Here is a 21,708-nt window from a genome sequence, read left to right on the forward strand (position 1 = left end):
ATCTTCAAGTAAGATTGTAATATCAGATCATTTTAGTTTGAAACAATGATGTCTTTTTGTTATCTCTCCAGTTGTTACACAAGATGAAGTGTACATCCTTGATATGGCAGCTAAAATTGATGCCACAGCAGATTATATTTGCAGTGCCAAATGGGGTGACGTGGTCTTTCCTCCACCTTTTGGCAGAGAAGCCTATCCTGAGGTGGGATATTTCTGTATATTAAATGTTAGGGGATTTAAGCAAGTTCTTATTAAACAATAAATGGAGCAAACTAGTTGTAGAATTTGCTTTTGTAATCTATAGTATATTGTATATTTTCTTTCCCTATGGGTTAGACTTGACAGTTTAATTGTAGTTAGAACTTTGTGGACTTGAAATGTTTCTCTCAAAAGATGTTTTAACTGCTGTTTTGTTTTGTTTTAATTCCTTGGAATGGGTACTGTGCTACCCTTCCTCCCTGTGGTTTTGTTCTTTTCCAATGTAGCAGACTTACTTAACTCTCCAATCTTCTTTCAGTTTACATTTAATACACAGTGCACAGTTACCTTGACTCTCATGTTGTTTCCCTGCGTGACCCGCTGAACTTCATTTGCTGGAATGTGTTACATTAATTTATGCTTTTGCAGGAGGCCTACATAGCAGACTTGGATGCTAAGAGTGGTGCAAGCTTGAAACTGACTCTGCTGAACCCTCGTGGCAGGATCTGGACCATGGTGGCCGGTGGAGGAGCTTCAGTAGTCTACAGGTAGTTTTTATTCGGACTTATCAACCAAAGTTAACCTGGAATAGATGTTGGCATTTGGTGTTGATGTGTGAATGCGATCACTTTGGATAAAAGATTGCATCGAATGCTTAAATGTTAAATCCAGGTAATGCAACTAAGTCACGCACCTCCAAAACACATAAAAAGGTGTGCTGGACCAAGAAAAATTGTATCCAAAATAGAAACCAAATGATCTGCACAGCCACAGCGCTCCAATACTAAAGGTTTTATTAAACAAGACGTAACGCTTCAAGCAGCGTGCCCTTATTAAATGTAAAATCCAGCCAAATGGCGTTGAGACATAATTGTCTGTCCATCTCTCCTCGGGTATAGTGATACCATCTGTGACTTGGGTGGAGTGGATGAGCTTGCCAACTATGGCGAGTACTCTGGTGCACCCAGTGAGCAGCAGACCTATGATTACGCTAAAACAATCCTGTCTCTTATGACCCGTGAGAAGCACCCTGAAGGTAGGTCTAATCAGTGCTCTTCTGGATTCATTTTGTTTGTTAGGGTTGAATAAATTGTACCTAAGATAAAAAGGAGGGACTGGAGTTGCATGATGGAATTGCACAAAACTGTGATGTATTTGTTGCACTTGTCTGTTCTGGCCTTGGGTAAGTTTTTATTTTAAATGCTGGATGGCTTTTCTGACCCTGTGTGCACGTTGCTAGTTACACTGTAGTAATTTTCGTACACTGGACTTTACAGGGAAAGTGCTGATCATAGGAGGAAGCATTGCCAACTTTACGAATGTAGCAGCCACGTTCAAGGTGAGCTGGTGCATTAAAAATAGCTGCTTATGTCATGAAAGACTGCGGTTTGGAGATTACCTGATCTGTGTGCCTATATCTCTTCTCAGGGCATTGTCAGAGCCATCAAAGACTATCAAGGTCCTCTGATGGAGCATGAAGTCGGCATCTTTGTTCGTCGTGGTGGACCCAACTACCAGGAAGGCCTGAGGGTGATGGGGGAAGTAGGTAAGTGAGATCTATTGATGGATAACACAAAATTGAGCAAGACTGTAAATTGTCAAAGATTCTTAATCAACTTTCTTTATGCAGGAAAAACCACAGGCATTCCTATCTACGTGTTTGGTACAGAGACCCATATGACAGCTATTGTTGGCATGGCCCTAGGACACCGTCCAATCCCAAACCAGCCTCCCGTGGACATACATACAGCCAACTTCCTCCTGAATTCCAGCAGTAATGTTGTGGTAATTTAACACAGAAACATGCTGAGAGGAAACACTTGAATAGTCAGTAAAACCGTCCTCATTCCAGTACTTCTCAGTGTTGCATCTCAAGACTCTAATTTCTCCCTGCTCTACACTCGTGTGACAGTATGTCCAGCCAATAGAGAGCTGGTTATAACTAAGCAGTCCTGACGTGGCTTCATGTGAGTAAAACTAGGAGAAATGGGAATTGTCTAGCCCAAGGTGCATGACTGAGAACTACTAATTTGACATGCACAGCAGGCCCAGACCTGTCCAATAAAAAAAAAAAAAAGTGTGTAAAATTTTTATTTATTTTTTACTTTTTGTGGAAAGTAATGGATTTAATTAAATCAGGGGCAAAATGTTGGCAGCACAGTTGATTACTGGTTAGCACTGTTACCTCACAGTGAGAAGGTCACTTCCATCCTTACCATTCTGTGTGGAGTGTGCATGTTGTCCCTTTGCTTGCAGTGGATCCATCCAGGTGCTCTGGCTTACACCTACTTCCAAAGACACGCAGGTTAAGTGAATTAGTGACTTTAAATTAAATGTAGGTGGGAGTGTCAGTATGCTTGTCTATACTGTTTGTGTCAGCTCTGCATTAGACTAGCAGCCTGTCCAGTGTGTGTGCCAGCACCCACCATTCAAAACAAAAACAAAATCCATGACCTTTAAGTGGAATCAGTGGGTTTGGAGAATGTATTGCTTCTTCTGATGACACGCTGTATAAATAAACAGAATTTGATGACTGGGAAACATGTCTTGATTTTTTTGTTAAAATGTCTATTCAGTTGCTGCTGAAAGAAATGTTTAACAGAATCACTGTTAGATTGAATGTTTCATTCCGAGTGTGCATTTCAGGGTTTAATTGTATTACAGTGCAGAAATTGTTGCTGTGCAGCTCCTACAGCGACATTAGTCCTGATGTGCATGTCAAATAAAAAATTATGACTGTCATTTATTTAGCTATTCAGGTCACTTATTTTTGGATGATATAATGCAAATATTATTGAATTAGTTGGACAGTTTTATGCTTGGAATAATATGCCTTTCTTTTTTCTGCATCAGACTCCAGCTGCCACAAGGACGGCCTCCTTCTCAGAACAGAGAACGCCTAACAATGCCCCTCCAGACAAAAAGTCTAAAGTGGGCCATTCTGCAGGTAGCTTATTTTACACTGCTTTTCAGTAACATTCCCCAGTCACTCATTTACATATGTCATTTGCTTTCCCCGTTTCTCTCTTCCTCCCCAAATTGCTGCTGTTCTGTATTTTTAATTCTTTATTCCTTCTTTGTCATTCTGTTTTTCTGTGCACTCTGTCCACTCACCTTCATTCTTTCCATGCTCATTTTTGTAAGAGTCTCTTCATTCAATATTGTGGCCTTTGAAGAATGTGGTCACTAACAATGGGAAAGGTAAGTAATGTGTCATGGTCAGTTTGCTCTCCGCTTCCCACAACTTACAGTGGTTTGCACAGTTTTCTTTTTCAGTAACAGGTTTTCTCTTGCTCTTTTAGTGCATACTTCTGCGGCAAACTAAAAAAAAAATTCCAGATAAGACTTGAAATTTGCAAATTTTTATTTTATTTGTCATCTTGTTTTTTGTTGTTTTTTTAAAAACATATTTTATTACTGGCAGAAAAAGATGGAATAAATATGTCCAGCCCTTACTATTCTACTGTTTTATATCAACACTGCATCATTCTTAAAAGATTTTAGTGCTAATTGTAGCACACGGGAAATAATCCCTACAGATATTTCATATCACCAGAAATGCATGTTGTAAGTGATCACAAAATGTAAATCACTACATAGTTCTAGAGTTCAGAAAGACAATTTTGGCTTCATTTACTCTGTCATTTTGATGCCCTTTTCAGTTTCTTTTTTTTTTTTTTTTTTATGCCATTTGCCAGACAGGTTTGGAAGTGCATGTGTCAGTAGCTTTATACATTTCACTTAATCCTTGCAGCAAAGAACCAAAAATGGCAGATGTGTGTCAACTTGAAAATGTGCATTATGGACTTGTCAGGCCCAGTGGTTCACAGCAACAAGTCAAGCATGTAATGTTGGATTATTTATTTTAAAAAATGAAATAAAGATGGTTTTAATTTGGTGGACAGCGGAATTTGGTTTGCTTGGACAGTGACAATTTTACACTGTGTGCTAGTAAGACTCCAACTATGGCTACGAGATGCTTTTTACATTCTTTATTATTTTGTAATAACATCACAGTAAAGGATTACCTTTTTTGTGCCACAGCTTTGCATGTTCTTTGCTGTGATTTATGCTTTTTGTGTTGAACAGTTCAACAGTGACACATTTGACAGAATGCATGATTAAAGTTTGTTCACTGAATTTGATCTGAAAACATTCACTCTTCTGTTCTGTTTTGTGCTCATTTTTATCATATTGTTTCCATCCTGTGGGGTCACAGAAATGCAGACCTCGTCAGGCTGCTTCAGAGGTATGAAAGGGTGTGAAAAATCCTGCTTTCTTGCTTCCTCCTCTTCACTACCTGCTTTTTTTTGTCTTTGATCTTGTTTCTTCTTATCCTTTATTACTGCATTCCTGCAAAAGCTGAGTAAATTAGTGAACATCTATCACTGTGCAAAACATGAAGAAATCAATGAAAATGATTATTGTACAGTAGAAGTCTGAGAAGCTCTTGTCACCCCCTGCCCCATAGAACATTTATAATGTTCAGCCTACAGACCTGGGTGTAATGTTTCTTGACATTATGGAGCTTTTTACACAACTTCTTTTGTGGATCAGATGTAATGCAGCAAGTGGTGTATGTGGGCCGAGTGGAGGCAAACATAAAGGTCTGGTGCAAATGTGTGGCACGATTATTTAATAAGTGTATGAAATTCTACATGGGTATCACAACACTTATCTTTTGTGTAAGAGGTTATTAACCAGGTGTTGTTGGTTTGTTTACACTGTCCATTACATTCTGTTTGTGCACTGTTCCTATGCTATGTGCACCCCCCCCCCCCTTCACAGTGTGGTCATTAAAAGTTGTACAGCCATATTTACTGTTTTCTCTAAAGTTGAGCTTGGTGATTGGAAGCAGTTCACCAAGAGTCGACACAGTTGCATTCACAAACATGCAACATAGCACTTATTGCAAAGTTGTCTCCATTTTGAAATGATGCGAGTAAAATAATAATTGTAACTTCATTCTATGCCCTGACTATGAAAGAGAAGTGGGGCGGTGGGGGGCAGTGGTGGATCACTTGATTTTTAAATCGCGTAACTGTTTCAGAGAACTTGCAGCAATACATTTTGGGAGGAATTTCCAAGATTCTTTCCTTTTAGGGGGTTGATGTTGTCGTCCGTTTTATCTTCTCTTGACCGCTCGCATATTTCTTAAGGAGAACTGTGGACTTGTCAGTAGCCAAGAAGTAAGTTAAAAAAAAAAAAAAAAAAAATATGCCACCACGTGTCTCCGTCCCAACCTCCCCTCCCCAAACTTTCTATCAACACATTGTGCTGTTTTGGTGTTCATGTTGCAAGACCTGAATTAAACTGTTTGAGCTAATGATCTGGGGTAGAGGAGGTAGATAAAATAATGAACCATCTCCAGCTAACTTGCACTAACAGATGTGCCCAAATTGGAATAAATCACTCAAAACATTTGCACAGTTACTTGGTATTTTGAGAAAAAGATGATCAAATGTGGCTTTTACCAAATATAGACAAATACAAAGTAGTGACAAGTTTAAAGCAAGGAATTTTTGGGACAGAATTTACAATGTTAGTTGCGTTGCTAGTTTCTTTTGCTATCATGTTGTTTTCTCTACCTCCTGTATCGGTGTTCATATTTCTCTGCTTTCTGTCATCAGTGTTCCTGCAGTTTCCGTCAGCGGCCACGTCCTACCATAATAGCTTTTCTTCCAGTTCTCACTTGAATCAATCTGCTTGTGTTTTCTTCTCAGGCAAAGCCACCACTCTCTTCAGTAAGCACACCAAGTCCATTGTGTGGGGAATGCAGACGCGCGCTGTGCAAGGCATGCTGGACTTTGACTATGTATGCTCCCGGGATGAACCCTCAGTGGCAGCTATGGTCTACCCCTTTACGTAGGCTTCTTTAAGTTTTTGCTCATTTTTAAGGCTTCACCATTTAGAGCCATGCTGCTCTTTAAAGGTGCACTCTTATTGAAACAAACTTTTCTTAAATGAAGCAGGATGAAAACCAAACCCACTGATATTGTGGGACTATATGCTGCTGCATCCGGTTATAGTTGTATTTTTTGTTCCATATTTATATTTGTTAAACTCCAGATCAATCCACAAATCTCATCAGTTTTACTCAGTCCCAAAACTTTAACACCCCCCCCCCCCCCACCCCCAGACAAAAAACAAACAAACAAAAAAAAAGTAATTCTTAATGCATTAAGTCTTCATATGTGAAATAGGAGAATGACAAGTACTAAAATTGGGTATCGCTGCCCAATTATTTCCAAAATCAATCTTGCTTAATTTTGATGTAGACTCTTTATTTTAACGTCTCTTTCCATTGCCTAGCGGGGATCACAAGCAGAAGTTCTACTGGGGCCACAAGGAGATCCTGATACCTGTCTATAAGAGCATGGCTGATGCCACAAAGAAGCATCCTGAGGTGGACGTGCTGATCAGCTTTGCCTCACTGCGATCAGCGTTTGACAGCACGGTGGAGGTCATGCAGTACCCACAGGTAAATGACTCATCCACATCACTGCATACATGTCAGAATTATTGGACCTTACTTGGGTAAATGCGTTTCCAGATCCACACTATTGCCATCATAGCTGAAGGTATCCCTGAAGCCCTGACGAGAAAGATAATAAAGATTGCAGATGAGAAAAGTGTCACAATCATTGGCCCCGCCACGGTACACACACACACACACACCTACTGAATGTTGTGTTTAAAGATAAGTAACTCATGTTTTTCAACAAACTGTAATTTGGTATGTCACACTGTGGCCTTCAGGTTGGTGGTATTAAGCCGGGCTGTTTTAAAATTGGCAACACAGGCGGCATGCTGGACAACATCCTGGCTTCCAAACTCTACCGTCCTGGCAGCGTTGCATATGTCTCCCGTTCTGGAGGCATGTCAAACGAGCTGAACAACATCATCTCGCGTACCACTGATGGTGTATATGAGGGTGTGGCCATTGGAGGAGACAGGTAGGCGAGGCAAACATACAGTATTTGATTACACAGTGAAATGGCTTGTTTGTACTCTTAAATACTGCATTAATCTGACTGTTGATCTTCTTCTAAAGAATACAATATTTTGATTATAGTGTTTATATGTGTTGTTTATAGACTATCCCATGTCAGTGCTACAAAGCATAGTATAGTTTCTACTTTTAGCCACATTACGTGCTCTATGCCTTACATCTTTATTACAATGTTGTTTGATCTGATGATAGTTGGCAGATCAGCGCATAAGGACCTGGCCTGTCAATACATTATATAGACCTGAGTTTTAATCCTGCTTATGCTACCTGTCTGTGTCTTTGGATATTGTCTCAGTCCGCCCAGCTATGAATGGGTGCTGGCCTTTGTCGTCTTACTCTAATGATGACCTTATGAAGGTTTATGGCCCGGTCACACGGCATATGACGATTCCTGAACGAAGGGAAAAAGTTTTAAAAAAAAATCACAATTCGTCGAGAAGAGATCGACAAATGAGCTTTGACTTTTCCCATCACCGAATAACCTGCGACTCAAGATCACAAAGGGATGAAAGAGGAACAAAACGAAACTGAATCGAACGTTGATCTCCACGCTTTAAATGAAATGCGCCTGGGGCCACAGCTGGGGCAGTGTGTCTGCATCTCTGCGTTCCAGGACTCAGCGCTGGGACGAAGCTCGGCTGCAAACAGAAGCGCGTGATCGGATCCACTGTGGAGATCTGTGCACACGTCGGTGGATCCACCTACTCTAGTTCCTTGTCCAGAACAAAAGGGGATCATCTCCATCATCAGAATCCTCACTGTCTGACAACGCGCTGTGCTCAGTCTTGCTCAAATAAAAAAAAAACTGAAGTGCATGTTCAAAATTCATAAGATGCCTCATTTTTACAAAAAAAAAAACACACGCTAAATACACCACCAAAATTATGCACACTATAAACATGCCAAATATTTCTCAGATCTCTCAAATACCAAAACTCTAATCACTGTCTGTACACCCAAAATGCGCACGTCCTCATACACATTTGGTAGAGCATAGTGATATCTACTACATTGTACTGAAAAATGTGACGATGCTAAACTTTCTGAATAGGTTTCACTTTCCGTGGCGCACTCTAGCACTGTCCATTCCTAATCCTCCTCCCCCTCTCCAGCTCTCCCTCTGTCTCGCTCTGTCACGCTCCAGACGCTGAAAGGGGCAGCAGGATCTTTTGTCTGCAGAGGCTTGAGGACAGCAAGCCCTTCAGAGCTCATGGACAGAATGCTGCAGCTCCAGCCAGACTTTTTCTGCAGCAGCTCGCTATTCATGTGCATTCAGGATTGGCCAACACCACAATCACGGGCTGCCATGTGCTGGTGTCGAGGCCGACAAATTCTTCCTGGCCGGCCAGCACCACCGCATTACCGGCAGCTCTCGCCACATCACACGCAGGCTGCACACACACCAGCACCACCGCGGAGGAGCTGCAGCTCCTCCACAAAAGCACCCACAAACCGGCTTTTGTACTGTGAAAACATTCAGCTGGTTGAATGAATTCCAACTAAATGCTAACGTTACAAAAACGAAGCAAACGATAAAAAAACTGTCAAGAACTACAGCAAAATGAAATACGGACAAATTGAGGTTTTTGGCAGCATTCGTTCAAATTTTTCAGCAGTTTAAAAATCCTGATGAAGTGCCAGCTGCAGGAGCAAAGCTGCCCGAAGGTTAAACTGTCAGTGAAAGTCCAGATTTCTTGTTTCGTTTGGGCTTCGTTGCCCTTCGTTAAGTGCCATGTGACCGGGCCTTTAGGTAATCAGACAATGCTACTGACATGGCAGTGTTTTATTCAGAGTATTGTCTTAGACTGGTTAACATAATATTATTGTCCATGTAAACATGGTCACTTTACACTGTTTAAAAGTTGTGAGCACAAAGTGGACTTAAATGTGTTTGGAGTGAAGAGAAATATACAAATTAAACTGTTCTACAATCTGCTTAGCAATTTTGTTTCTTTTCTGATCCTGTTGACTGTCAAACTTGTCAGTTAACCAGTTGGTTAGTCTACAAAATGGCATTAGACCAGTTTCCAGTGGAAAGGTCACATTGCTTGCATTGTCTGACATTTAGGTGTTTTGTCTTGTATTCTTTGCTGCCAGAGTTAAAGATTATTATTATTATTAAAGTCTATTAGAACTACAATACAAATGGATCAAATTTAAGATTTTTAAAAAGAGTAAACACTTTTATTTCATTGCAGACAGTATGAACTCAGGTTTCAGTTTTTGTGCCATTCTTCCTGCAAACACGTTGCATTTTTCATCTCAAAATTCGACACACACATTCTATTAGGGAAAGATCAGAACTGTAGGCAGTCCATTGTCTGTACCCTCTTCTTCTGTAACTATGCCTCTGTATTGTATGCAAACTACTTAAATTTGCTTTTTCTGATTTGGGGTTGTAGTTTTAAGTATTGAAAAAAGTTTGTTTAGTAGTGTAGAAACCTGTTTTGTTCTTTGGTACAGTTGTGAAGGTGTTGGATGTCAAACTTTCAGCTTGTTCCACAGATTTGTTGCTGGTTGAAGTTTGCATTTATGATCCTGTGTCCAGATATCCAGGCTCCACCTTTATGGACCATGTCCTACGTTACCAGGACACACCAGGAGTGAAGATGATAGTGGTGCTGGGAGAGGTGTGGATATTTACGAAAGCAAACTGTTGGTAAATCAGTTTCCCTTCTTAATCATCTTTCACTTTGTTGCCTTAGATTGGAGGCACTGATGAGTATAAGATCTGTCAAGGCATCAAAGAAGGCAGGCTAACCAAGCCTATAGTGTGCTGGTGCATCGGAACTTGTGCCACCATGTTTGCGTCTGAGGTCTGTTGGCCTTATTGATGTAAATGACTTTTTTTTTCTGTGAGAAGTGTGACTTGAAGCTCATTCTGCTGTTTTGATGTCTTCAGGTTCAGTTTGGACATGCTGGTGCTTGTGCCAACCAAGCATCAGAAACAGCATTGGCCAAGAACCAGGCTCTGAGGGATGCAGGGGCTTACGTACCCAAGAGCTTTGATGAGCTAGGCGATGTCATCAGGTGAAGGGGTCAACACATCGCACAGAGTTTGTCAGTTTAGAGGGTTTTTAACTAAAAATGTGTGACACAACAGGACAGTTTACGATGACCTGGTGGCCAGTGGTACCATCATTCCAGCCCAGGAGGTTCCTCCACCAACAGTACCTATGGATTATTCTTGGGCCAGGGTAAAAAGTTTAATAAACTCTTACTCAGCTTTATTGTTACTCGTAGTAGGCTTTTTATTTATTTATTTTGTCTTGCCAAACCATTGTCATTTTTGTTTTTATTCAGGAGTTGGGCCTGATCCGTAAGCCCGCCTCCTTCATGACGAGCATATGTGATGAACGAGGCCAAGAGCTAATCTATGCCGGAATGCCAATCACTGAAGTCTTCAAGGAGGAGATGGGTTTGGGAGGAGTGCTGGGTTTGCTCTGGTTCCAGCGCAGGTTGGGACAAAGACTCAGGATACCGCTGCTTCAGAATTAGTTGAGCTGAAGAGTTGATGTTGACAAACAGCACATAGGAAATGTGTTTCTCGTGGAATAAACTCTGCTGTGCCGCTTTCTAGGCTACCACGCTACGCCTGTCAGTTCATTGAGATGTGTCTGATGGTGACGGCTGACCATGGTCCAGCTGTGTCCGGTGCACACAACACCATCGTCTGTGCTCGTGCAGGGAAGGACCTGATCTCCAGCCTCACCTCTGGTCTACTCACCATCGTCAGTGCTAACCCCACACACAAAAAAAATAGTTTTAATCATTTTTAACCATCAGGGACACAAACTACTTAGGATAAAGAAATGACGGTATTTACTGGAGTATAAGTCCCAGCTGAAAAATGTATCATGAAGGCGGGGCAGCTAAGTTGCACCTGAGTCTTATGTTGCATTTATTTTTGAATTGTGCTACTGCCATTTTATGTAACAATAAGCAAAATGAATTTAATTGGAGAATTATTGATTTATAATGCAAACACTGTTAGCTAATAAGCTAATTGTTAGTCAAAGGTGCAAAATGTCAGTAACCTGAATTTTTTTAGTTCATTGAACAGAAAATCATGTAAATATGTAATGTGATTAAATTTGAAAACTGCATTAATTAATCATGTGACGTTGTGTTCAAAATAATGTCAGTGTGTTTAAAAAGTGAGTAAAGCTCAAAATCCTTATAGCTTTTATTGCCATACACACAAATGCATTAGGAACACAGCACATTCTATTCCAAATCAAAACATGAAGAAACATTTACAGAATTTGTTATAACTTTACAGAAAGTGAAGAAAAATAATATTGGGATGTTTAAAAAAAACAAACAAAACAGCAGCGTCTGCATTTTTCATTACAAACTCAGACATCTACTGAATAAACTGAAAGATGCTTGATGATGAAGCTTTCCTGTGAATCACATGATGAACGTGTTAATTCCAGGGTGACCGTTTTGGAGGTGCTCTGGACGCAGCAGCAAAGCAGTTCAGTAAAGCGTTTGACAGCGGCATGCTGCCCATGGAGTTTGTCAACAAGATGAAGAAAGACGGCAAGCTGATCATGGGCATCGGCCACAGGGTCAAATCGGTGAGTACCGCCGACATGAAGTTACATTAATGTGATTGCTAATAGTCAAACATTTTTGTGTCCTCGTTGGTCCACATAGGAGTTATTACATCAGACATCTGCATGGCTCCTTTTTTGCTCGGCACCGTGCAGGCGCTTTTAAAGAAATGAGATAGCTTTTGTTTTCTACATTAGAGCAGGTAAAACCTGAAGTGCTTCTTTGTGTTTTCAGATCAACAACCCAGACATGCGGGTGCAGATCCTGAAGGACTTTGTCAAGCAGCACTTCCCGTCCACCCACCTTCTGGACTACGCTCTGGAAGTAGAGAAGATCACAACCTCCAAGGTACTTAGAGTGCATCCAGAAAGTATTCACAGCGCTTCACTTTTTCTACATTTTATCTTACAGCCTTATTCCAAAAATGGAGTAAATTAATCCCCCTCCCACCCCCAAAATTCTACTCACCACACCCCATAATGACCACATGAAAAAAGTTTTTTTTTTTTTTTAATTTCAAATTTATTAAAAATTATATAAACTAAGAAATCACATGTATGCAAGAATTCTTGCCTCCACGGGGATGCCCCCCTACTCGGACCCCCACAGGGGAGGCCTACGGTTCGCTTACGCCACGGCACGTCTAACGTGCCAATGCAGAGGACCCCTTGCGGCTGGATTGTTCGCCCGCCCCCTCGATTATATTTATTCTTTTCATTATGGTGAATTCTTGGGGAGCGGGGAGGAGGCTGCATATGTGACGGACATTCAACACATAATGGACAATGTGGACATAATTCACCATACCAAGTGTGTATCCTGTTTGGTATGTGGTAACTCGCACAGATGTGTGAAGCACAAAGTGTCGCCACTGGTGGTTAGTGTGTCCTCTGTTCTGCAGGTGTTAACACGTCGAGCTGTTATTAAAAAGTCTGAATTGTGTGTAAAGAAATAAAGTGGCACACTGATGTGTTGGCAAAATGAGAAATTGTTGGTCCTTCTTTCAGCTATCGTAATTTCCACAATACAGTAGTGTTCAGAATAATAGTAGTGCTATGTGACTAAAAAGATTAATCCAGGTTTTGAGTATATTTCTTATTGTTACATTGGGAAACAAGGTACCAGTAGATTCAGTAGAGTCTCACAAATCCAACAAGACCAAACGTTCATGATATTCACACTCTTAAGGCTATGAAATTGGGCTATTAGTAAAAAAGTAGAAAAGGGGGTGTTTACAATAATAGTAGCACCTGTTGTTGACGCTACAAACTCAAAACTATTATGTTCAAACTGCTTTTTTAGTAATCCTGTGAATCACTAAACTAGTATTTAGTTGTATAACCACAGTTTTTCATGATTTCTTCACATCTGCAAGGCATTAATTTTGTTGGTTTGGAACCAATATTTTGCTGGTTTACTAGTGTGCTTGGCGTCATTGTCTTGTTGAAACACCCATTTCAAGGGCATGTCCTTTTCAGCATAAGGCATCATGACCTCTTCAAGTATTTTGACATATCCAAACTGATCCATGATACCCGGTATGTGATATATAGACCCAACACCATAGTAGGAGAAACATGCCCATATCATGATGCTTGCACCACCATGCTTCACTGTCTTCACTGTGAACTGTGGCTTGAATTCAGAGTTTGGGGGTCGTCTCACAAACTGTCTGTGACAGTCAGTTTTGCTGTCAACAGTCAACAAAATATCCCTTCATTTCTCTTGAGGCCAGTTGATGTGTTCTTTGGCAAATTGTAACCTCTTCTGCACGTCTTTTATTTAACAGAGGGACTTTGCGGGGGATTCTTGCAAATAAATCAGCTTCACACAGGCGCCTTCTAACTGTCACAGCACTTACAGGTTACTCCAGACTGTCTTTGATCATCCTGGAGCTGATCAGTGGGTGAGCCTTTGCCATTCTGGTTATTCTTCTATCCATTTTGATGGTTGTTTTCCGTTTTCTTCCACGCGTCTGTTTTTTTTTTTTTTTTTTTTTTTTGTCCATTTTAAAGCATCGGAGATCATTGTAGATGAACAGCCTATAATTTGTTGCACCTGTGTATACGTTTTCCCCTCTCCAACAGCACCTCTCTTCAACAGGTGCTGGCTTCATCCTTACATAGAGGACACCTGATTTACACCTGTTTGTTCCACAAAATTGACAAACTCACTGACTGAATGCCACACTACTATTATTGCGAACACCCCCTTTCTACTTTTTTTTTTTTTTTTTACTAATAGCCCAATTTCATAGCCTTAAGAGTGTGCATATCATGAATGCTTGGTCTTGTTAGATTTGTGAGACTGTACTAAATCTACTGGTACCTTGTTTCCCATGTAACAGTAAGAAATATACTCAAAACCTGGATTAATCTTTTTAGTCACATAGCACTACTATTATTCTGAAGACTACTGTACATTGATGGTGAATTTCTACTTGCCAGAGCAGTATTCAAAACAAAATGGTCGCGCACAGAAGATTGTCTTTTTGTGTATACATACTCGTACAGTGCATCCGGAACGTATTCATAGGGCTTTGCTTTTTCCACATTTTATATTTATGTTGGAGCCTTATTCCAAAAATGGAGTAAATTAATTTTCCCCCCCTCAGAAGTATTAAGTATTCACACCCTTTGCTCAATATCTTGTTGATGCTCCTTTGGCAGTAATTACAGCCTCATGTCTTCTTGAATATGATGCCACAAGCTTGGTGCACCTATCTTGTGGGCAGTTTTGTCCATTCCTCTTTGCAGCACCTCTCAAGCTCCATCAGGTTGGATGGGGAGTGTTGGTGCACAGCCATTTTCAGATCTCTACTACAGAGATGTTCAATCTGATTCAGGGCTTGGCTCTGACTGGGCCACTCAAGGACATTCAGAGTTGTCCTGAAGCCACTCCTTTGATATCTTGGCTGTGTGTTTAGAGTCATTGTCCTGTTGAAAGATGAACCATCGCCCCAGTCTGACATCAAGAGCGCTCTGGAGCAGGATTTCATCCAGGATGTCTCTGTACATTGCTGCATTCTTCTTTCCCTCAATCCTGACTAGTCTCCCAGTTCCTGCCACTGAAAAATATCCCCACACCATGATGCTACCGCCACCATGCCTCACTGTAGGGATGGTTCCTGGTTTCCTCCAAACATGACACTTGGTATTGACACCAAAGAGTTCAGTCTTTGTCTTATCATGTCAGAGAAATTTGTTTCTCATGGTCTGAGAGTCCCTGAGGTGCCTTTTGGCAAACTCCGAGTGGGCTGCCATGTCCCATTTACTAAGGAGTGGCTTCTGTCTAGCCACTCTACAATACAGGCCTGATAGGAATGGAGGAAAGCTGGAGCTCTGACAGAGTGACCATGGGGTTCTTAGTCACCTCCCTGACTAATTCCCTTCCCCCCGATCGCTTAGTTTAGATGGGTGCTAGGAAGAGTCCTGGTGGATCCGAATTTCTTCCATTTTACGGATGATGGAGGCCACTGTGGTCATTGGGACCTTCAGAGCAGCATTAATGTTTCTGTACCCTTCCCCAGATTTATGCCTTGAGACAATCCTGGCTCAGAGGTCTACAGGTGATTCCTTTGACTTTGTGCTTGGTTTGTGCTCTGTCATGCACTGTCAACTGTGGGACATTATATGTAAACAAGTGCCTTTCCAAATCATGTCCAATCATCTGAATTTACTCCAGGTGGACTCTAGGTAAGCTGTAGGAACATCTCAAGGATGATCAGTGGAAACTGGATGCACTGGATCTCAATGTTGTTCTTCACGGCAAAGGCTGTGAATACTTGCATACATGTGATTTTGTAGTTTTTATTTTATTTTTAATTAATCCATTTTGGAATAAAGCTGTAACATAAAAAGTGGAAGCGAAGGGGAATACTTTCTGGATGCACTGTTACAGTTCCCTGCAAATGTAATGTGGAATAAAACCTGTCTGATTGTTGTCAAATTCATCTTGGGCTGGTTTAAAATATGTGTGTATGTACGTACGTATATGTGTAAATATATATACTGTATATATAAGTTTTTGTTTTCTCTCTTAATTTACAAAAGTGGATAGTTGATGTACAGATTCTCTATTTTCAGAAACCCAATCTGATCCTCAATGTTGACGGTTTTATTGGTGTTTCTTTCGTGGACCTACTCAGGACTTGTGGCGGCTTCACTCGGTAAGAATGTTTTATTTAGTACACATACCTGCTAACACACTCACAGTAACACTCTCCTGATCAGTTACTTTTTGGTGAGTGGTCAAAATCATTATTTTAAAATATCATTATTTATCGCAAATCCGCGTAATGGTATTTAGATTTTGTATTCCTTTATGGTGTTACAAGTGTTTATGTTAAACAAAAAAAGAAGGCCATCATTTTCTTTATTGGGGACAACAAGAATGTGCAGTAAAAATCTTATGCGCAAGAAACATTTTACACACTTCTTGGATGCACAGTGCTGTAGTTTTGTCACATGGACGTTAAATTTTTACAGTGACGAGGCAGACGAGTTTGTGGAGATCGGTGCTCTAAACGGGATCTTTGTACTAGGCCGGAGTATGGGCTTTATTGGTGAGTACTAATGAGTGTTGTCAGTGGCAACAGATAAAATAGCTTGTCTCTTTAATCTCTCGTCCTGAATTAGGCCATTACCTTGACCAGAAGCGACTGAAACAGGGTTTGTACCGCCACCCCTGGGATGACATCTCCTATGTGCTTCCTGAACACATGTCCATGTAATCACATGTGGGGCGTACATCCACACGTGATTGGTTAAATGTGTCAGACAAAAAAAAAACAAAACACTCCACTACAACTGCTGCCTTTGAGCAGACTGGTTTTGGAAGAACTCTTACACTCTGGGTATATGTTTTTGGACTGGTTTTTAATATGAAGGGGGGGGGAAGAAAGAGGGAAGTGTATTTTTTGGTGTTTGTGTTCTTTTTCTTTTGACATTATTTAAAAAGCTTAATGTATAATTTATTTCTTTTTTTGTTTAACAAGGACCATGCACAATGCAGTTGTGCACAGTTACTGGTACTTGTGGAGTAGGGGGAGAAGCAAAGAAATTAACTTTTCTGTTCCTTGTATTCGGGCAGGATTCAGTAACTAGTCCTACATTACGGAGTCAAGTTGGCAGTGAGTAGTTAATGGAAATCATTGCTATACTTCAACCTCAGAAATCATAGTATTTATTTTAATCCACTTTTGCTTGCTTTACACTGAGAGGTGGTGATTAGTACTAGCTAGCTCACACTAGCAGACCCAGAGTATTAGATTTTAAATAACTTCGTCTCACATCATTGGATAAAGATTCTTTATTACAAGACAAACCAAAGTGACTTTTAGATACATTGTCTTTATTAAACCAAGTACAAAGTTTTTGCTTTTTTTGTTACGGTCATCATAAACAGATATTGCACTATAGGGTAAATAAATTCAGTGGACAGTGTTACTCCACTATTTCTTGGCATTTGTGTGTGAGTGATGGAATATAAGCAGTTTATGTTGAAGTCTCACTGTGAGCATGAATTGTAGTTACTGTATTACCATTCTGGAAATGTAGCAGAAGTGTCAAAATACTTGATTGTGTTATGTGTCAAGAGCTTCTTTGGGGGGTGGGACCATGAAGGCTGTGTATTTGGGAAACTTGTCTGTTAGTTAAAACGTTTAACTTGCTGAGGATGACACATGGAAGGCTTTGTATCTGCCACCGCATTTGATCTGTGTTCTGCCATATTTTATTTAACTGTGAAATAAATGCTTTGTTTTATAACATGTTGACATGTAGGAGTATAATAAAGTATTGCTTTACTTTTCATTTTGGCTACATTTTTCTTTGAGTTTCGATATGCACTTTAAAAGATGAAGTGAGTCTCGTTATGTAATATGATATTCTCCACAAACTGCTGCAGAACTTGTATATTACCAGCTGGATTTACCACAGAAATGTACCTATTTTTCTTTTGTTACTATTCAGTCTGTTTAGAAATGGAAAGTATTCATTTTGGAATGCGCTATGGCCACAAGAAGGCATTCATTTTCTACCACTTATACGGGTTCGGGTTGTGGTGGCAGCAGTCCGAGCAGCTCATCCCACACTTCCTTATCAGCCAAATCCTGTAACTCTTCCTGGGGTGTTCCCAATCCAACTGGGAAACAAAATTCCTCCATGTCCTGGGTTTTAACCGGGGCCTCCTCCCAGTTGGCCATGCCTGGAAGACCTCTTGGGGGGGGACCAGGTAGCATCCTTACAAAACGCTGCCTAAACCACCTCAGCTGGCTCCTTTTGATGCAAAAAAGCAATGGCAGTGGCTCTACTTGGAGTCCCTCCTGAATAGTCGAGCTTCTCACTCGGGCCAGGAGTGTAACCCCAGATACCTGACAGAGGAATCTCGTTTCTGCTGCTTGTATCTGTGACCTTATTCTTTCAGTCATTGCTGTCAGAATGGCCTAAGCAGTGGATCACCCTTTTTGAGCCTGGTCTGCTTTATGTTTCTTCCAAAGGTTCTTCTTTGATGTTATCACGGACAACAGCTCACAGAAATATGCCAAGGGGCCAATTTTGGCTCTACACACTTTGAAAATCCAAGACGCACTTTGTCTATTGACTCAGTTGCACATCCGGGCATTTGGCCTGTGTAGTCTTAGCAATGTACTTAGCAACGCTGGCTGGCGTGACAATAATCAAGCTGAGTGGATTGTTTAAGAAGTGGACAATTTATATGCAAGGTTTTTAAAAAGGTTTTATATATATATATATATATACACAGTTTAGCCGTGTTTTTTTTTTTTTTTTTTCGTTTTTTTTTAATGGCTGGGCAATGCAAGGCAGTGGGTTGGATCAACAAAGCGAGAAAGAAAATTAAAATCCATCATGATATTTAAAAACAAAACAGAATTAAAAGTTTGGGCAGCATGAACCCTCGACACAGGCCAGGATTTCCTAACGTATAATGACACACCAAGAGGATTATGCATCACATCGATCAGTATCATGTGTAACTTTGGGGGAAATAATCGGCAGCATGGCCCGTCCTGGGGCAGACCAGCAATTCATAATGCATACAATGTAAATGATATAAAAGACAAATTATTTTCATAAATACCTGGTATGTCTGAGGTAGGAATAAATATCAGGCCATTGCATGGGATTATTTTTCCATTGTCTAGCTTTGAGTTGATACAGACGTCAGTCCTGCTGCTGCTAATTTAGTTGTATAATCGCTCCCGAGCGATATTATCCAAACGCTCTGAATACTTGAAGGCCACACTAAGGTCCCAACAACAGAAATGTAACTGAATTCAAAGAAATAATTACTTAAATCTGGAATTCAATAGAAAATACCACTCCCACATACACAACGTATCTCCATGGTAAAATAAGTCAACAGCCATGTATTGTCACGTCGGTGACTGATCTGTAGCCGAAACAAACGAAGTGATATTCCCACGACTGAATTAATTCTTCATGTTATTTTAGATCACATCGTGTGACCCTTCAAACGACGGTGCCCTTCAGTTCTATGGGTCCTCATGGCAGATGGCCTAGGAGGGTGATTTGTTTTTTTTTTTGTTTTATGTAAGTTTGAGAAAAACTTATGGAACTCGTCGGTCCTGCAGACTAACCAGTTCTTGATCATGAGCCCTGTTGTTTCGGGTGTTTTCACCAGCCCCTATCCATTTGGCATGTACCCGATATGGGGCATGTCCAGCAACAAGCTGACCTTTCTTAATTCATACAAGATGAAGATGTCTGTCATCGGTATCATTCACATGACTTTTGGAGCTTGCTTGTATTTCTTCAACTACTGGCACTTTGGTAAAATAAGCAGCATATTCATCATATTGAACCCTGAGCTCATCTTCATGGTTTGTCTCTTTGGCTATCTGGTGTTTATGGTGGTCTATAAGTAGATTGTCTACACCCCTGAACAGTTCAACATCGCTCCCAGTATACTGATCCACTTCATAGAAGTTTCTCTTCACAAGCAGTGATGAAAATCAGCCCCTCTTACGAGGGACAGATGGTGGTGCAGAAGATCTTGGTGGTTTTGGCTTTGCTTTGTGTCCCAGTCCTCAACCCGGGGGAAACCTATCCATGAATACTTCAAACACGAGACGTCGAGTGTACTATGTCTATGTACTATGTACTGTGAGGATGCTTTGTTTTAATTAAACAGTCAGATTCCCCTGGTCAGCACCAGTTTTAAGTCAGTCTATAGCATCCGGGTTGTTCGTCCATCTGAAACTTGTTCGCGGCAACGTAGCTCGGCATCTATTGCTCGCAGAAACTTCATATTTGGTGGGTACATGCCTTGGAGTACTTTGCGTGGGTTCGAAGGGTGGTGACCTTGACCTACTTTTCAAGGTCACTGGTGGTCACAACTGTCAAATCCTTCGCCTGAAATTTGTTCATGTTCATGTACCTCGGCACCTATTGCTCGCAGAAACTCCATATTTGGTGGGTACATGCCTTGGAGGAGTACTTCGTATGGGTTCGAAGGCTGGTGACCTTGACCTACTTTTCAAGGTCACCAATGGTCACAACTGTCCAATCCTTCGCCGCAACATAGCTCGGCACCTATTGCTCGCAGAAACTTCATATTTGGTGGGTACATGCCTTGGAGGAGTACTTCACATGGGTTCGAAAGCCGGTGACGTTGACCTACTTTTCAAGGTCACCAGTGGTCATAACTGTCAAATCCTTCGCCTGAAATTTTTCGCCGCAATGTACCTCGAGACTTATTGCTCGCAGGAACTTCATATTTGGTGGGTACATGCCTTGGAGCAGTACTTCACACGGGTTCAAAGTCCAATGACATCCGATGACCGTGACCTACTTAACTCCGTTGCAAAATTTTCATAAATACCTGGTGTGTCTATGAGGTAGGAATAAATATCAGGATATTGAAGGCCACTGTGGCCACTTTTCATTGTGTGGGATTATTTTGCCATCATCGAGCTTTGAGTTGATACAGACAAGATGTCAGTCCTGTTGCTGCTAATTTGGTTTTATAATCGCTCCCAAGTGATATTATCCAAACTCTCTGAATAGTTGAAGGCCACACTAAGGTCCCAACAAGAGAAATGTAACTGAATTCATAATTACTTAAATCTGGTGGAATTCAAGAGCAAATAACACTCCCACATACACAATGTATCTCCATGGTAAAACAAGTCAACAGCCACGTATTGTCACGCCGGCGACTGATCACAGTTTGCCATAACTGCTCTCAGGCCAACTGAAAGTCATTTTCCATGGTTCCTTGAAACTCCTCCCACAGCCGAGTTTTTGTCTCATGAATAACAGGAGGCAGGATCCCACACTGGATACTCTGAGCTGCTGTATGGTGCACGTGCACAAACAGTAAGATTCCCCTCCGGGACATAAAGTCACTTTGAGGCAGCCCCCTGGTTTACTGAGGGAAAATGAGAGTCCAGCCCCTCTCCAGGAGTTTGGTTCCAGAGCCCGTGCTGTGCGTGGAGGTGAGGCTGTCCGCCCGCACAAGCTCAGGCGCGGTGGGGAAGGAGGCTGGTAGAAAGAATTAAATATGACCTCATAAAGAAAGGAGAAAAGGCTTTGAAGCAAAACCTCTTCTTTGAATATTAATGAAACAAAAACAAATTAAGTCACTTGTCACTGTAAGTTTATGAAATTGATACATTTTAGGACAAACTCGCTACCATCAGTACTCTTAACTGAATTAATAGCATATTTTTGGATAAAAATGTTTTTAAAATTTTTATTCTCCCTGTGCATAAACTTCAGCTACTCAATCTGCATGAAATTGTAAGGTGGTTGGGTAAGAGGAAGGCGTTTGCAAACATTATCAAAGACCACTTTTTTTCATTTTTTTCTTTTTTTTTTCTTAAATATTTTAATGTGACTTCAGGAGAAAAAGTGCTTGTTTTTCTTGAACACAAACATGTTACACTGTTTCCT

At 40.9% G+C, this 21,708-nt stretch overlaps 1 protein-coding gene across 3 annotated transcripts in view; it reads left to right on the forward strand.

Moving 5' to 3' along the window:
- LOC117531023 (ATP-citrate synthase-like) overlaps positions 1-17,587 on the forward strand; it is a 29,638-nt gene extending 12,051 nt beyond the window's left edge. The window contains exons 7-29 of one of the 3 annotated variants that reach the window (XM_034194020.1): positions 72-202; positions 628-746; positions 1,098-1,234; positions 1,476-1,537; positions 1,627-1,744; positions 1,829-1,983; positions 3,052-3,145; positions 4,418-4,447; positions 5,922-6,063; positions 6,511-6,679; positions 6,752-6,856; positions 6,958-7,154; positions 9,759-9,840; positions 9,916-10,026; positions 10,113-10,240; positions 10,314-10,407; positions 10,514-10,668; positions 10,791-10,941; positions 11,650-11,793; positions 12,005-12,118; positions 15,856-15,938; positions 16,258-16,334; positions 16,408-16,502. In XM_034194020.1, the coding sequence (XP_034049911.1) occupies positions 72-202; positions 628-746; positions 1,098-1,234; positions 1,476-1,537; positions 1,627-1,744; positions 1,829-1,983; positions 3,052-3,145; positions 4,418-4,447; positions 5,922-6,063; positions 6,511-6,679; positions 6,752-6,856; positions 6,958-7,154; positions 9,759-9,840; positions 9,916-10,026; positions 10,113-10,240; positions 10,314-10,407; positions 10,514-10,668; positions 10,791-10,941; positions 11,650-11,793; positions 12,005-12,118; positions 15,856-15,938; positions 16,258-16,334; positions 16,408-16,502 (2,693 nt within the window). Of the gene's footprint in view, positions 1-71; positions 203-627; positions 747-1,097; positions 1,235-1,475; positions 1,538-1,626; positions 1,745-1,828; positions 1,984-3,051; positions 3,146-4,417; positions 4,448-5,921; positions 6,064-6,510; positions 6,680-6,751; positions 6,857-6,957; positions 7,155-9,758; positions 9,841-9,915; positions 10,027-10,112; positions 10,241-10,313; positions 10,408-10,513; positions 10,669-10,790; positions 10,942-11,649; positions 11,794-12,004; positions 12,119-15,855; positions 15,939-16,257; positions 16,335-16,407 lie in introns of all 3 variants that reach the window. The other 2 variants (XM_034194018.1, XM_034194021.1) reach the window with 2 other exon arrangements.
- Positions 17,588-21,708: the final 4,121 nt, after the last annotated feature.

This window comes from Thalassophryne amazonica, chromosome 18, assembly GCF_902500255.1.
Source record: "Thalassophryne amazonica chromosome 18, fThaAma1.1, whole genome shotgun sequence".
NCBI lineage: Eukaryota > Metazoa > Chordata > Actinopteri > Batrachoidiformes > Batrachoididae > Thalassophryne > Thalassophryne amazonica.